The sequence below is a fragment of the Danio rerio genome, chromosome 11, assembly GCF_052040795.2.
Source record: "Danio rerio strain M-AB ecotype USA chromosome 11, GRCz13ab, whole genome shotgun sequence".
NCBI lineage: Eukaryota > Metazoa > Chordata > Actinopteri > Cypriniformes > Danionidae > Danio > Danio rerio.
In genome coordinates, this window is record NC_141031.1 from 4,243,382 (window position 1) to 4,260,152 (window position 16,771).

General features: G+C 36.9%; 1 protein-coding gene across 2 annotated transcripts in view; it reads right to left on the minus strand.

Annotated features, from left to right (window-relative positions):
• ccdc3b (coiled-coil domain containing 3b) overlaps window positions 1-15,926 on the minus strand; it is a 26,335-nt gene extending 10,409 nt beyond the window's left edge. Inside the window, exons 1-3 of one of the 2 annotated variants that reach the window (XM_087272391.1) lie at window positions 15,637-15,926; window positions 15,336-15,443; window positions 907-1,081 (exon numbers count right to left, since the gene is read on the minus strand). In XM_087272391.1, the coding sequence (XP_087128517.1) occupies window positions 907-1,081; window positions 15,336-15,443; window positions 15,637-15,644 (291 nt within the window). In that variant the 5' untranslated portion in view covers window positions 15,645-15,926. 2 annotated transcript variants of the gene reach the window in all.
• Window positions 15,927-16,771: the final 845 nt, after the last annotated feature.

The following is a 16,771-nucleotide window of genomic DNA, read 5'->3' on the forward strand; positions in this document are numbered from 1 at the left end:
TTCCGAGGCAAAGACACAGAATTTAATGACAACTGCCTCTGCATCAGTCTCCCTTGATGAGTTTGATTAAGCACAGGTAAGCACCCAGTTCAGGTCGACGCAGGCGGAAGATGGGAGTTAAGGTAGATAGGAGTTATTGTTAATTTGTCAAATAAATAAATAAATGAATAATTTAGCCTATATGCTCGTCGTGCAAGTTCATTATTAAAATATGAATGAAAAAAAAAACAATTAGAAAATTTGCTAATTAAATAACAATCAGTAATAGGTTATGACGGAATTTTTACAACCCTCTCCATCAAAATGACGGACAATGAGAAAGTCTAACGCGACCTCTGCTAACCCCTAACCCCTAATCAATTAAACAGCTATTCGTATTCAAGTTGACATAATGATTTTATACTGTAAAAACTGTATATTGTATCCCCCCCAAACCTCAGCCCTCACAGGAAACAATTTCACATTTTCAAAATACTTCATTCTGGGGGATTTTTGAGCTTTTTTTCCGAATGGGGATCAATTAATGTCCACACAAGGTCAAAAGTTACTGGTGTTGCTATACTTATGGGGTCATTTGTTCCCCACAGAGCAAGGGATGCAAAACACACACACACACCCACACCAAACTATGGCATAGAAAAGGTGTATTAGTCAAAATGTTGATCCCAATCTGATTTTTATTTTTAAATCGAAAGCTTTGGAGGCAGCTTGTAAATATGATCGACACAGAGTGAAGACAGATATTTTTTTTATTTCAGATACAAATTTCAGACTCCTATGCAAGGACCTTTATTCAATTATTTTCTAACGATGAACGCAGTATGGTTTAGAGTGAAGATTAAATCGCTTCACAGCCTTAAAACTAACTATTATTACTATTGTTGGAATTCATTAAAAGTAGCTCACCCGATTATCCTCCTGGAGCTCCCAGTCTGGGGTGTAAGTGTGAACCTGCGTGCCCGCTGTGCAGTTAGAAAACTGGAATAAGCTGGCAAACATGCGATGGTTCTCCGGCGTGTCAGGAAATATGGGGTCCTGGAAGTTAACTCCGTGAGGTATGATGCTGTAGTTTTCATCCATCCTGAGGAGAAATGAAACATTACTATGACAAGTAATCATTGTACTATATGTGGATGCTCTTGCATCTGGGATAATACAAACTCTTGGAGTTACACTTTATTTTACCATGTCCTTGTTGCAGCGTAAATATACACTTTTTTGCTTATTCCTGGACGCTCCTAAACTGTTTTTGTTTAAGGAATCTGTGAAATTGTTACCAATATTGCTTAATCATGTACAGTTTCAGCCTATTACAATGTTCATACAAAGAAAGGAAGAGCACCAAACAGTTTGCTACAGCAGAAAATCACACAGTTCTTGTGTATTTTTGTTTCTCCTGTGTGGCCCCAACGCTGTATTACTCCATCGCCTCTTGGGACACTTAATGTCAATGACCCATACATTTTTACACAGCGAAGCAGCCAAGGAGAAGAGAGGTACTAATAAAGGGTACGCTGGGACAGCTCTGTTTGTGTTCTTTGCATGTGTGTTTGCATTAGAGACAAAAGATTCAAAGTAAATCGGCACACTGCCACTTTAGCTCTCAAAAAAATTTTATGTCAGTATTACAAAATCACAACGTTTCGACCGACATGGTCTTCATCAGGTAAAGCGTTGCAAATGGAAGTCCTCCAGAAATAGTCAAACAGCTCTACACAGCACCTGCAGTCAATTATCACAATCAGCTAAACAGGAAACAGGAACATTTGCATACAATAATATACATCTAAACAATGTGAAAAACATGCATACCATTACAAACAGACATTTAAAATACAAATACAAATTCTCACTATAGAATTCCTCGGAGACAGTATTCCATAGGCTAAATAAATATAGCGCATCACACCTGCACAAAATCACATCAATAAAACACAAGGCCAGTAGACCTAGGGGCAAAAACATTATGTACATATTTAGTATACAACAATTCATTCATTCATTTTCTTGTCAGCTTAGTCCCTTTACCAATCTGAGGTCGCCACAACAGAATGAACCGCCAACTAATCCAGCAAGTCTCTACGCAGCGGATGCCCTTCCAGCCGCAACCCATCTCTGGGAAAAGTATACAACAATATAGAATGCAAATACACTTACAAAAAGAATTTTAAATCAAAATCCAAATTCAAACCTCTCAGGGATAAAGTGTTTAGTGTGTAAATGTAAAACGCTTCCCTCTGTAATAAAAGTCTGTCAACATCGCCACCCCTTCTCGGCACCTTCACTTGTTCAATGCCAATATATCGCAAAGTCGCAAGGTTATGTTTCAATGCATTAAAATGAACGGCGATAGGATTTCGTTGATCGTTTAATCGTATATTACTTCTGTGTTCAGCAATTCGTGTTTTTAAACACCGTCTTGTTTTACCTATATAGGCTAAACCACAAGGACATTTAATCATATAGATCACATTTTTTGTGTTGCATGAAATCACACCTTTAATCTTTAATTGCTTACCTGAATGTGGATGACTAAAAAACTGACACAAATTGACAACGCTTTACCTGATGAAGACCATGTCGGTCGAAACGTTGTGATTTTGTAATATTGACATTAAATGTTTTTGAGAGCTAAAGTGGCAGTGTGCCGATTTACTTTGAATCTTTTGCGACTTATGTTTGTTTTTTTGATCGTGCACCTGCCTTCAAGATTTTTCTAGATGTGCGCACATTTCTGTTTTTTGCAATGTTTGCATTAGAGAGCCTTTATATTTTTCCTGAAACATTAGGCAGGCAAATTACTGTATGCTTAAGGAATACTCTGCTTAATGTGAAAATAGGCACTTACTGTGTTTTTTACTGTTTTTGAATCACATCAGCCAATTGCTGGGCCTGGCAGGAGCACTTTTAGCTTAGCTTAGCATAGATCAGTGAATCGTAGACCATTAGCAGCTTGCTCACAAAATGACCAAAGATTTTAGATAATCGTCCGATTTAAAGCTTGACTCTTCTGCAGTTACATCCTGTACTCAGACTCAGAGAGTTTTACCATTTTTGAATTTAGCACTTTTAGCTTAGCATAGATCATTGAATCAGATTAGACCATCAGCGTCTTACTCATAAATGATCAAACATATTATTTTACTAAATAATTCAAATACTTTAAAGTTTGAATGCAATGTGTGCTCAGACTCAGAGATTTATCATTTTTTATTTTATCATTTTTTCAATTTCAATTTAGCATTTTTAGCTTAGCTTAGCATAGATCATTGAATCGGTTTAGGCAATTAGCATCTTGCTCATAAATTACCAAAGAATTTAGATAATTTTTCTATTTAAAGTTTGACTCTTCTGCAGTTGCATCCTGTATTTTTGAATCTAGCACTTTGAGCTTAGCTTAGCAAAGATCACTGAATCAGATTAGACCATTAGCATCTCACTCATAAAATGACCAAAGTGATTATTTTACCATTTAAAGTTTGACTCTTCTGCAGTTACATCCTGTACTCAGACTCAGAGTTTTACTATCTTTGCATCTAGCACTTTTAGCTTAGCTTAGCATTTATCATTGAATAACCCTGCTGAAAAATCCAGCTCAAACCAGCCTAGCATAGTTGGCTGGTTTTAGCTGGTCGACCAGCCTGGTTTTAGAGGGGTTTTGGCCACTTTCAGGCTGGTTTCCAGCCATTTCCAGCCTGGTTTTAGCTGGACAGGATGGGAGATGACCAGCTAAAACCAGCTTGACCAGCCTAGCCAGGCTGGGAGCCCAGCCAAAACCAGCTATGTCCAGCTTAAACCATAGTCAAGCTGGTTTTAGATGGTTTTAGCTGGTCCCTTTCCATCCTGACCAGCTAAGACCAGGTTGGAAATGGCTGGAAACCACCATCCTAGGCTGGTTTAAGCTGGATTTTTCAGCAGGGACAATTAGACCATTTGCCTTTCCCTCATAAAATGACCAAACATTTTAGTTAATTTTCCTATTTAAAGCTTGACTCGTCTGCAGTTACACCCAGTACTGAGATTCAGAGTTTTACCATCTTTGAATCTAGCACTTTTAGCTTAGCTTAGCATAGACCATTGAATCGGATTAGACCATTAGCATCTCGCTCATAAGTAACCAAAGAGATCACTTTACTATTTAAAGTTTGACTCTTCTGTAGTTACATTGTGTACTAAGAGTGTCAGAAAAGTTGCTATTTTCAAGGCCCATATGGCTGGGAACTATACTGTACTTTCCTTCTGACATAATAAAGAAACTTTGCTGCAATATCACAGCTGAAGCAGCAGAAATAATATAACACAATTATTATTTTAAGACTACATCTACCAAAACATAGCAACTTTTTATTCTCCAACAGTCTTAATACACAATGTAACTACAAAAGAGTCAAACTTTAAATAGAAAAGTGATCTCTTTGGTCAGATGCTAATGGTCTAACCCAGGGGTGGCCAATCCTGTTCCTGGAGAGCTACCTTCCTGCAGATTTCAGTTGCAACACATAATCAACACACCTGCCTGTAATTACCACATGGTGTCCTAATTAATTGGTTCAGGTATGTTTGATATGGGTAGCAACTGAAGTCTGCAGGAAGGAGGCTCTCCAGGAACAGGATTGGCCACCCCTGGTCTAATCTGATTCAATGATCTAAGCTAAGCTAAAAGTGCTGGATAGTAAAAATGGTAAATCTCAACTGTTTAACTCCAGGGAAGATGTAAAACAAGCCTGTTTCCAAAAAATAAAATAAAATGGAGTGTTCCTTTAAAGCAAAACAGTGAAGAGTGAAACAATATATAACTTCAATAAGAAGTTAATTATACACACATAGCTTAGGGAGGTCTATCCTTTGCTCTTTGTTCTTTTTCTTGTGTCCGTAACTGTGTGAGTGAAGTATGCATTACTGGTGATTGGCATACAAAGCTGCTCTTTGACTGCTCTCTTGCTGTTTCGGCCTGCAGTCTTTCACATTTTTCACACTTCAGCACACACATACACACACCTCACAGCGGCGAGGAAATGAAGAAAGTCTGTTATCAAAGTTTCAAGGGTGGCTTTAAAAACACGGACACAAAAACCATGGTTACATTGGCACAACGTTGGGGAATGAGACCGTCTGTTTGTAGTCCCTGAAGGCATTAAAATGCGAGCGTAATGGTTTGCAGCACTCGCCGTGTAATCATTAACAATGCATATTTTTTCAATACTCGTCATTTGGGAACAGGAAATCACAGTTAATCCAAACAAATGACATGCATGTTAGAAAGCCAGACGAGGCACTTTCTGCATCTTTAAATGAGATTTTTCACTGTTTCGCTATATAATCATGCCTATATATATATAAATAAAAAATATTTATGGTTATGAATTACATTATGGCACTTTGATCTCTGCTCTGTCGACTTTTGATGTTAAAAATTCAACTCTAGAGTTAAACATAGTGGCTTTTATTGACATTTTAGAAGTTTGAAATAATATAATGTTCAAGAAATATAGAGAGAAATATGTCTGTAAAATAAAAGACCATGTACTGGCAGCTTATTACAAGGTTTTGTAGAATAATATACTACACCAACCCACACATTACACTACCTGACAAAAGTCTTGTCACCTATCCAAGTTTTAGGAACAACAAATCATAACTTCTAGTTGATCATTTGGTATCAGAAGTGGCTTATACGAAAGGCAAAGGCCTCTAGATTATGCTTATTTTATCAAAATAAAATCTGAGCATGCCTTAATTTTTAATGATTGAATTAGGACAATAAGGTCTGACTTTGCTTAGACAAAAGTCTTGTCACTTAACGGAAATAATGTCCAGTAGAATATAAAGTCATGGTGCAGTGGAGACAGAATGAATATTGTGTCTGACTCCATCATGAGCTTGGAGGACTGCATCCATACATCTCTGCAATGACTCAAATCACTGATTAATAAAGTCATCTGGAATGGCGAAGAAAGCGTTCCTGCAGGACTCGCAAAGTTCATCAAGATTCTTTGGATTCATCTTCAATGCCCCCTTCATCTTACCCCAGACATGCTCAATAATATTTATGTCTGGTGACGGGGCTGGCCAATCCTGGAGCACCTTGACCTTCTTTGCTTTCAGGAGCTTTGATGTGGAGGCTGAAGTATGATAAGGAGCGCTATCCTGCTGAAGAATTTGCCCTCTCCTGTGGTTAATAATGTAATGGGCGGCACAAATCTCTTGATTCCTCAGTCTGTTGATGTTGCCATCCACTCTGCAGATCTCTTACATGCCCCTATACTGAATGGAACCCCAAACCATGATTTTTCCTTCCCCAAACTTGACTGATTTCTATGAGAATCTTGGGTCCATGCTGGTTCCAGTAGGTCTTCTGCAGGATTTGTGATGATTGGGATGCAGATCAACAGATGATTGATCAGGAAAATCGATCTTCTGTCACTTTTCAAGTCATTATTTGTTGTTCTTACAACTGGGATCGACGACAAGACTTCTGTCAGGTATTGTAAACTATAAAAAATGTTAATAAAAATTACTTTTTAAAAACTTTTTAACATTTGAAGTTGTTGGAAGACAGATAAAGGTCCCACAAAACAATTCAAAAGCATAAACAAATTGGGAAAAATAAAAACATGAATCACAAAATATGGAAAACTGCTAATTTATGGATATTTTTTTACAGTGCATATTTCTGCATCTTTTGAATGAGAGTTTTTCCTTTTTTCTTTAAATCCTTGGTGCTATATGATCATACCTACTGTATAAAATCAGATGTAAGCTTTGTAAGCTTTGTTCATATGTTTGTTGGCCCTGAATCACCGTCGCTCTCAATGTGGGAAATGGGTTTGAGGTGAACAGTTTTCCACCTGGCTCCTATAGCCGTTTTCCCTGACGGAAACATTGGCTTTGGACGCTGACAGCAGAGAGTCCCTCCATCTGGATATAATTCAGCCTTTTTAGTGGGGCATCAGAAGCTCAGGGGCTTTTACAAAACCTGTGCTCAGTGCCAGACTTAAAGCTTCTAGACCCAACTCGAGTTCCAGAATCCTCTGATGGATTTCAGTTGAGCTCCAGAATCATTGTGAAGGCTGTTTCAGTTTCAGTAAAATTATTCTGCCTCTGAAAAAGCTCAGATGATGGTGTCAAGGTTTTGGAAGTTTGTGATTTGCTAATTGACAACATTTGAGTTAACTGGGGGCACAACTGTAGAATAGTATTTAAGGAAAACCTCAAACACACTGCTTCCTTCTGTGACAACAAGGGAAATTCAACAAGCCAGAATCAACAACAAAGCCAGATTACAATTTGCTAAATTACACTGGGAAAAAGACTAATTTTTGGACTAATTTTTGTTTGGCCATAATGAGCAGTTTTACATTTGGAGGACAAAGGGGTTAGCTTACAAGCCTAGGAACACCTTCACACCTGGGGCTCTTTTGCTGCAGGAGGGACTGGTTCACTTCACAGCATAGATGGCATCATGAAGAAAGCAACATCTCAAGACATCAGCCAGGAAATTAAAACTTGGCCACAAATGGGTCTTTCAAACAGACCATGACCCTAAGCATACTGCCAAATTAGGTAAAATGTGCTTTAAGGACAACAGAGTGAATGTTTTGGAGTGGCCATCACAAAGCCCTGAACTCAAGCCTATAGAAATTTGTGGGCAGAGTTGAAAAAGCTTGTGCGAGCAAGACAGGCAACATATCTGACATATCTGAATTGTACACCAATTTTGTCAGGAGGAATGGGCCAAAATTTCCTGCAAACTATTGTGAGAAGCTTGTGGAAGGAAACCCAAAACATTTGACCAAAGTTTAACAGTTTAAAAACAAAGCTAAAAAATAACAAGGATATGTTTGTAAACTTTTGACTGTATATAAATGAATTAAAAAAATAATAATAATAAAATAAAAATTCTCTCATTATTCTCGCATTTAGCAAATGTAAATTATTTAGGTAATCCTAATGGACCTAAAATAGTAAACATTTAGTTTTACTTAACACCAGACATATTATATATATATATATATATATATATATATATATATATATATATATATATATATATATATATATATATATATATATATATATTTTTTTTTTTATATATATAGTTTTTTTTATATATATATATTTTTTTAAATGGTTATCTTCCTTTTTTTAGAGTGTATGTAAAGTTCTGGTTTTAACTGTATAGCTATACCGAATGCTACATTTTTCTCCATTAAATTGGTTTTGGATTGAATCCATTTAGCATTCGACTTCCCAACATTTTAAGAAAGGCACAAGTTTATTAGACTTCTAAGTTTATTAGACATTTAATGTTGATTTTTCCTGTTCAACATTTCTAAAAATAAACAGACACTATGCTTATGAAAATACCAGAAAAAATACAAATTTCTGCATATTCCTTTTACTCGTATAATGCATATAATGGCTCTATATATTAGCTAAAAGCACAACAGTATAATAAGATCCGTTTTTAAAGAAAACCCTGCTGAAAAATAATAAAGAAACATATTAGATTTGTAGTAGTTTAATTGGTTGTAACGGGTGTCACGGTGGCTCAGTGGCTAGCACTGTGGCCTCACAGCAAGAAGGTTGCTAGTTCGAGTCCTGGCTGGGCTTGAGGTTTTGCATGTTCTCCCTGTGTTGGTGTGGGTTTCCTCCGGGTGCTCCGGTTTCCCCCACAAGACATGTGCCATTGATGAATTGACTATATGTGTGTGAATGCATGTGTGTATGGGTGTTTCCCAGTACTGGGTTGTGGCTGGAAGGACATCTGTTGCTCAAAATAAATGCTGGAATAGTTGGCGGTTTATTTTGCTATGGCGACCCCTAATGAATAAGAGACTAAGCTAAAGGAAAATGGATGAATGGTTAACTGTAGCACTCGTAGCAGTGCGATATGGCTGTATATCGTCACTGATGAGACACTAAGGCACTTGGCCTCGAGCTAACGCACACCTCCTATTGCACTGCTACAAGTGTAATTTTGCTAATTTTAATCTATTAAAAATGTCAATAAAAGTCACTTTTTGGATTTTTCAAGGTTAAAAGCTGTTGGAAGAAAGATCTAGGTCCCATAATGTAGTTCAAAAATACAAATAAATGGGAAAAAATTAAAACATGATTCACAAAATACAGAAAACAGCAAATTTAGAGACATTTTTTAACATGCAAACATCTCTCTACACTGCAATAGTACTTCCACCCCTGATAAAAAAAAAATCCTCCAAAATGTTAACAAATGACCAATTCTATATATTTCCTCAAATGGTTCCTTCTAGACATCCTGCAAATTTCATCTTCAGGATGTAACCACCATGAATCACCGGCCACCCTCTATTAAAAAAGAAAGTCTCTCAAGGAAACCTGAACGCCTGCATGTAGTACCACATTGCATTAATTATCGTTTCCATGCAGAGTGGCTCCAGTTTCTCAGGCTTTTGATGGTTTGACTGGTGAGAACTGTCTTGGCAAACTGGAACCAGCTGTCTGATTGGTTCATGCTTCAGACTCATGACATATGGGACATTAAAAGGCAGAGCAGAAACTGAGACAAAGTCCAACTACTCAACAAGTTTTTTTTCCCCTCTTTATGTCTGCTCCAGAATTGCGGACTCTTGTTTGGAGCATTTGGCAGGAAATATGAAAGTTGCAAAGGATTGAGCTGATTCAGCATCCATAACATGGAGTAAAGGGCAAATAAAGCCCTGATGGTCTTCCAGATGAGTTCCCAAAGAAAAAATAATTGTACTTTTGTGATTATTATCCTTATGCAAAACACTAAGTTGTTTATTTTACAGTTGTAACACTAAAAGAAAGCAGACTGTCATGAAGGCTTCTCACAATTGAAGTGAAATAAGTCTACAATATGTCAACAAAGCGCCACAAAAAGTGCTGTTATTGCATTCAAATGGTTTATTCTTTTATTACTCATAAGAGTAGTTGAACTCAAGTCAATATACTCAAAGTCAGCTCTCAAAACGTAAAGGGATAGTTCCTGCAAAAATGAAAATTTACTTACTATTTACTCAACGGTTCAAAACACAGTTATTTAGCTTACCCCAGTGGAAGATTGCCCAGTGGCAAAAGTCTGTGAATATAACCAGCTTCTAATAGTAAAAGTGTATTTATTCTATTGTTTATCACACTTAATAAAAAACAGTCAGTAGAAACCCTCAGATTGACATTCTCACTTTGTACGTATCATCAGAAAAGGAAAGCCCCGCCCATTAGTGACAATCTCACTAGTTAAGCCTTTAAATGTCACTTTAAGCTGTATAGAAGTGTCTTGAAAAATATCTAGTCAAATATTATTTACTGTCATCATGGCAGAGATAAAATAAATCAGTTATTAAATAAGAAATGAGTTATTAAAACTATTATGTTTAGAAATGTGCTGATTTTTTTTTTTCTTTCCATTAAAGAGAAATTGGGAAAAAAATAAACAGGGGGGCTAATAGTTCTGACTTCAACTGTACATGACGAGCTATTTAGACAAACTGGTTGTGGCGGCTAAGCCCTCCACATGGAGGTAAGCGGTTAGCCGGTAAGCGCCAAAAAGAACGGCGTCATACTGCCCCGTAGCTATCGCTTAAAAAATTAAATGCAGTCATACGTACCTCCGGCTCCATAATTCGTGGTCTCCAGAAACGTCTGCGGGACTACATTTTCAGAATGAGCCTGTGCTGACATTAAGGTAGCGTTCAGAAAAACAAAATACCAGCAACGAAATTCGACCCAGGAACATAAAATCATATAACATGTAAACCAGCCTTTAGTGAGTATTTACGATACATGAAACAAAACTAAACACAACAAAAACATGCACGTTCACTGTCAGACATTTTAACATATAGATGAAAGAAACTAGCTAAAAGTGTGTTATAGCTCAAATTAAATTGTAAACTAAACCCACAAGACCAAAGGTGCCCAACAGTTCTCACAGGCCTGCAGGTTTTCTCTGTATATCTGTCAAATAAGTTTCAGCTGTTTCACGAAGCCAGCAAACAAGATTGCTTTAATAAAACAGGTCATATTGTCTGCTCGGTTTACATTCAGGCTGAATGTGTAAAGTGCTGCCTATCACAGTAAACCACTTGGCCAGAAAAGTGCTGAGTCTGACGGATTCAACATGAGGGAGTTTAACATCCTCCAGTAACTGATTGGACCATAGGGTGAGACAGGAAATACGAGCAATAAAAAAGAACAGTTGTCAAGAGATTCAAACCTTACACTGTACCAAATACTGTACTCTACAATTGCTATTGTTTTCCATCCAAAATGGCCTGCACTTAATCTGTTCGCTACCTCATCCTTTGTAAACTCATCTGCCAAAGTGATTTCATTCCTATTATAAACACAGAAACAAGGACGAGCCAGCGCTAATTAAGTCTGACAAATGTTTTTGTCATTATGCACAGGATTCATGATCTAATGATACGCAAAGTTAGATGCTTTCCACTCATTAAGTGAAGTTTATTTATAAACTAATTTCGAGAGGATCACGTGCTTATAATTGCTTGCAGGCGGCCTTACATTATTCAATTTATGATTCACCAATCAGACGATTCCTAAGTCATTATAAATACCCTAAGTTCCATATAACAGCCATCTTTGTTTTGAAGAATCCCCCCTTCCACCCCTACTCCTCCTCCTTTCCTAGATGGGTGGCATGGTTAGCACTGTTGCTTCAAAGCAAGAACGTCACAAGTTCTAGTCCTTACCAAGCCAGTCGACATTTCTGTGTGGAGTTTTCACGTTCTCCCCATGCTCACATGAGTTTCCCCCCAGGTTCCTCCCACCGTCCAAAAACATGCAACTTAAATTAATTAACTAATCCAAATCGGCACCATAGGCATGCTCTGAGTAAGTGGTTATCTCTTAAGAGCAATCACTATCTGTTCATTAGCTACAGCAGGTGAGTTCTCGAGATCTACCTGAGCTCAAACTCCCCTCTAGGCTTGCAAACAGGAGGGAGCCCCGGGCTTGAGGATCTTATAAGCGCAGGGCTCGTTATGGGGGATTGTGTGAAAAATGTTGAGGAAATAAATCAATTAATCCATTTTGGAATAAGACTGTAACAAAAAAATGTAGAAAAAGAGAAGTGCTATGGTCCCACTTTATATTAAGTGGCCTTAACTAATATATACTTACACAGGAACTCATAGTTTGTTACAATGTACTTATTGTGTAAATACATGTTTTTACTCCGTATTTATGCTTGATTAAATACATGTATGTAATTACATCTGTAATTAACTTTTGTAATTACGTTTGTAAATACGCTGTTGACCATCCCTTACACCTTAACCACCCTTAAACCTACCCATGCCACCAAACCTGTCCATAACCCAACCTCTATCCCAACTCAAAAGCACCACAAGTGTTCTCAAATGCATTATAAACACAGTAAGTACATTGTATTTATTTTTTGATGTAAGTACATAGTAGTTAAGGACACTTAATATAAAGTGGGACCAGCGCTATGAATACTTTCCGGATGCGCTGTATAAATTTCGTCACCAAATGTGCCTAAAAAACCTAATCATGATCAAGATTCCTGACACTTAGGAAAACTGTGTTTGATAAAATGATGCACCTATAAAAAATGAACGATTTGCTTTGATTTAAAGCTGCACAGTGTAAATTTTCGCACTTATTTTATTTGATTTTTTTCTGTGTGCTTTTGGACATTTACTGATACCTGTAGGCATGGATGTTTAAAGGTAGTTCAATAACTGTTGTTTATCTTTTGTTTAGTCTGTGACCTTGGAGCTGCAGATTGTTGTGGTTTGTTCGTGCTCTTATTTGGGAATTTATAGTCCAACTCTAATTGTGTTTGGACTGGATTGCAGAAATGCTGATGCAAAGCCTTTCTAAAGTTGCATACACAGGGTTTACAATTTTACTTAAAAAAGAGCCAAATGCAAGTAAAAATCAATGTTGATGAGCATTTTTGGTCACACTTTATTTTGGTGATCCGTTTGTTGAATTAAGTTACCTTGCATTTACATGTCAACCAATTCTCATTAGATTATAAGTAGATTGTTAGATTTGGGGTTGGGGTTAGTGTAAGTTGACATGTACTAGCAAAGTTTCTTATGAGAGTTAAATGTCTGTGATGTCTTGTAAGTTAAATGTCTGTTGAAGGAGCAGTATCAACAGATATTAATTAGACAGTCTACTAATACTCAAATGGACCATCAAAATAAAGTGTTACCGTACTAGTTGGACAGTAAGTCTTTGATAATAGGCCTGCCTGTTAAAGCCCTGTGTTTAGCATGATAAGTCAGCATTGTAAATAAATGTAATGTGTAATGTGACGTGATGTGCATTTCTGTGATCTGTTCACACGAGCAGCTCATATAACAGTGTTTTCAGTGTCTTAAAGTAGGTTATAACATACACATCATGACATGTTTCTTATAAGGTTTATAAAAGTATTGTCAAAAAAAAATAAATAAAATAATTAAATGCGTTCAGAAGACGTTTATTCTTTTGTTGGTCGCCAAAATAAAAGCTCTATAGTTCACTGTTTAAGCTCCAAGACAATCATCCATTATTTTGATTGTTTCGTAATTGTAAAATAATAATAATAATAATAACAACAACAACAATAATTATAATTAAATAAATAAATTAAATAATTAAATAAAAGAATAAAAATTTAAAAGTGATGCTTCCTTTTGTAAAATATTTATAATTTTAAATAAATAAATGCATTTCCCAAATTTGTTCTGTTTGCTTAGTAATCATATAATGAATATGCAATGAATTGATAGTTTTGTTAATTGATTAATTGATAGTATGTTAATTCAGGGCGGCAGAGTGTCTCAGTGGTTAGCACTGTCGCCTCACAGCAAGAAGGTCGCTCTGGCAGTCCTGCAAGAACGCTTTCTTTGCCATCCCAGATGACTTTATTAATAAGTGATTTGATGGAGTCAGACACAATATTCATTCTGTTTCCACTGCAGCAGGACTTTATATTCTATACTGGACATTATTTCTGTTAAGTAACAAGACTTTAGACTAAGCAAAGTCAGACCTTATTGTCCTAATCAAATAATTAAAAACCAGGGCTTGATCATATTTTATTTGAGTAAATTAAGCATGATGAGGCCTTTGCCTTTCATATAAGCCACTGATACCGAATGATCAACTAGAAGATGAGTTATTTGTTGTTCCTAAAACCTGGAAAGGCGACAAGAATTTTGTCAGGTCCTTTAAAATATGGACCATATTGCAATATTATCAATCTTTTGCAAGACAAGTCATATGATCTCGGCATGATGGCAGTGCCCATGAGGGGGCGACACTCAATGCAAACTAAGGTAAATTTGGTTTTATATTCGCACATTTGTTCATTTTTGAACAGTGACAACTTGTGACACGGCCTCTATATTGTTTATTAAGCCAGCTTGAACATTCGGTCTGAAATCGCATGTAAATATGACTTCAAAACAACATTAGCACTATTTAGCTGACTGTAAACAATGCTACACTTTGAGAGTCGTTGGCTGCTTAGATGACTTTATTCAATTATCAATTTTCTTTTCGGCTTAGTCTCTATATTAATCGGTATAAACCCAATTATTAATCAAGTATAAACCCAACTTAACCTCACATTACATGAGGTGCCCATGAGGGGGCAACCCTCAATGTAAAAGAATCTTCATCTTTTCATTTTTGATTTCCTTTCATAAGCCATAAAGTTATTCTTTAACCCCCTTATTTAATGCACAAAATGACAAACTGCACCTTTAAAGGTCAGGTGAAGTGCTCTGGAATGTGCATTTTAATCATGTTTGACATAATCTAAACTGAAACAAAGTGAGGGCGGGACATAGTGTAGCTCCTCCCCTTTAAAAACAGCCAATAGTGTTGTATTTTCACCACTCTGCAAGTGAGAGTGGTTGAGCTCAAGCACATCAAATGTGATGCGTCTAGAAGGGGGCGGGGCATGTTAGACAATAGAAAGCATTTGATTGGCCAGAAGATTTGATGAGAAACTGAAGTATGAGGTGACATTCATTCATTTTCTTGTCGGCTTAGTCACTTTATTAATCCAGGGTCGCCACAGCGGAATGAACCGCCGACTTATCCAGCACGTTTTTATGCAGCGGATGCACTTCCAGCCGCAACCCATATCTGGGAAATGAGATGACATCAAAACAATAATTGACTTATTTAGGCACAAGTGACAAACTGCTACCTTTTGGATGTTTATATCTTCTAAATGTGTATTTTTCACTGTTTTGGAGCACACTGGCTAATATATATATCCTACAAAAATACTAACATCTTAAACTTTATTATAATTTCATGCGACCTTTGAATCTTACCTCAGAAAGAAATAGTAGGAGTTATTCTCCATGACGCTGTATGAGTAGCAGGGGAAATACCCCAGCCCGCTGACGTTGAACCTGGATCCGGCGGGCACCTCCAGCATGCTGCCCCACGCCTGGTCGCACAGCAGCTCGATCTCCGCGGAGAAGAACAGATCCGTGTCGTACTGCCACGGCAGGAAATTATAAACGCTGTAAGACTCTTTATGGAGGGCGAGCACCTTGGCAAACACGATGATCTCCGCCAGCTCTGCGCGGCACGCTTCCGTCTGAGGTCTCCAGTCGTGGGGCAGCTGGCATGCCCATGATGCGCTGAGGAAAAGCACTAAAATTAACGCCACTGATGTACCCATGACGCGCAGCTTAGCAAACAGCCTCTAGCAAATGCAACTCCACTCTGATAAACCTCTAAAAGTGATTCACCCAGCTCGAACGCACAGCATTCACCTTGTAGAAGTTGTAGATTTCCAAGATAGCTAAGTGTTGGTCTTATCTGCAATGCATGTCTGTGGATTTAGTCTGATCTATAGGTCTTGTTGCTCTGCATTCTTCCCCCGTGCGCTCTGTGCATTACGCGCAGCGGTTTGTGGAGAGACTTCAGTGACGCTCAGCTCTTTTTTACAGACCTGCAGGAGAAAACAATCGCGATTGCATTATTTCTTCCAGTCCCTTTTCGATTGCAAGTTATTATTTGTTAATATAACTGATATACCAGAGGACTACACTATCATTTTTTCACTTTGTGCATTGAAAAAAAGGAATCATTGGGTTTAGAATGTTTTTAAGGTTAGTGGTTGCAAATAATTTAAATGGGCTGATTTTAAACAAACAAATTAGCTGAACATTACTCAATATGATTTATTTGTTTAAATTCAACATATGAATTAATTGCAACCACTTACCTTAAGAAAATATGTAAATCTAATCATTTTTGTTTCAGTGTGGGAAGCATTTTATTCTCGAACATTCAACTCAAATTCGCAGCCTTCTTGTAATTGAAATTGATGTATTTTTTTAAATGTCTTAGACTGATTAAAAGAAGGAAAGTGATAGATTCTTAAAATATTATAATGATTTTTTTAAATATCACTGATGCATAAGTCTTTTGTGGTATTTATTTATTTTATTTATTCACTTTTACTGTCATATATATATATATATATATATATATATATATATATATATATATATATATATATATATATGATCTTTATATCTTGCTCTGTTAAATAACTATCATTATTGTTATCATCAGTGTCATTTCCATGTGTAGGCTTGATTTTTGTATGTTTTTGATTAAAAAATCAATAAAAAAAGAAAGAAAACTTCCATCTCACCTGAATAAAGCAGACTCAGAGAAAACAATCCTGCTGAAAAATCCAGCTTAAACCAGCCTAGGATAGTTGGCTGGTTTTAGCTGGTCGACCAGCGGG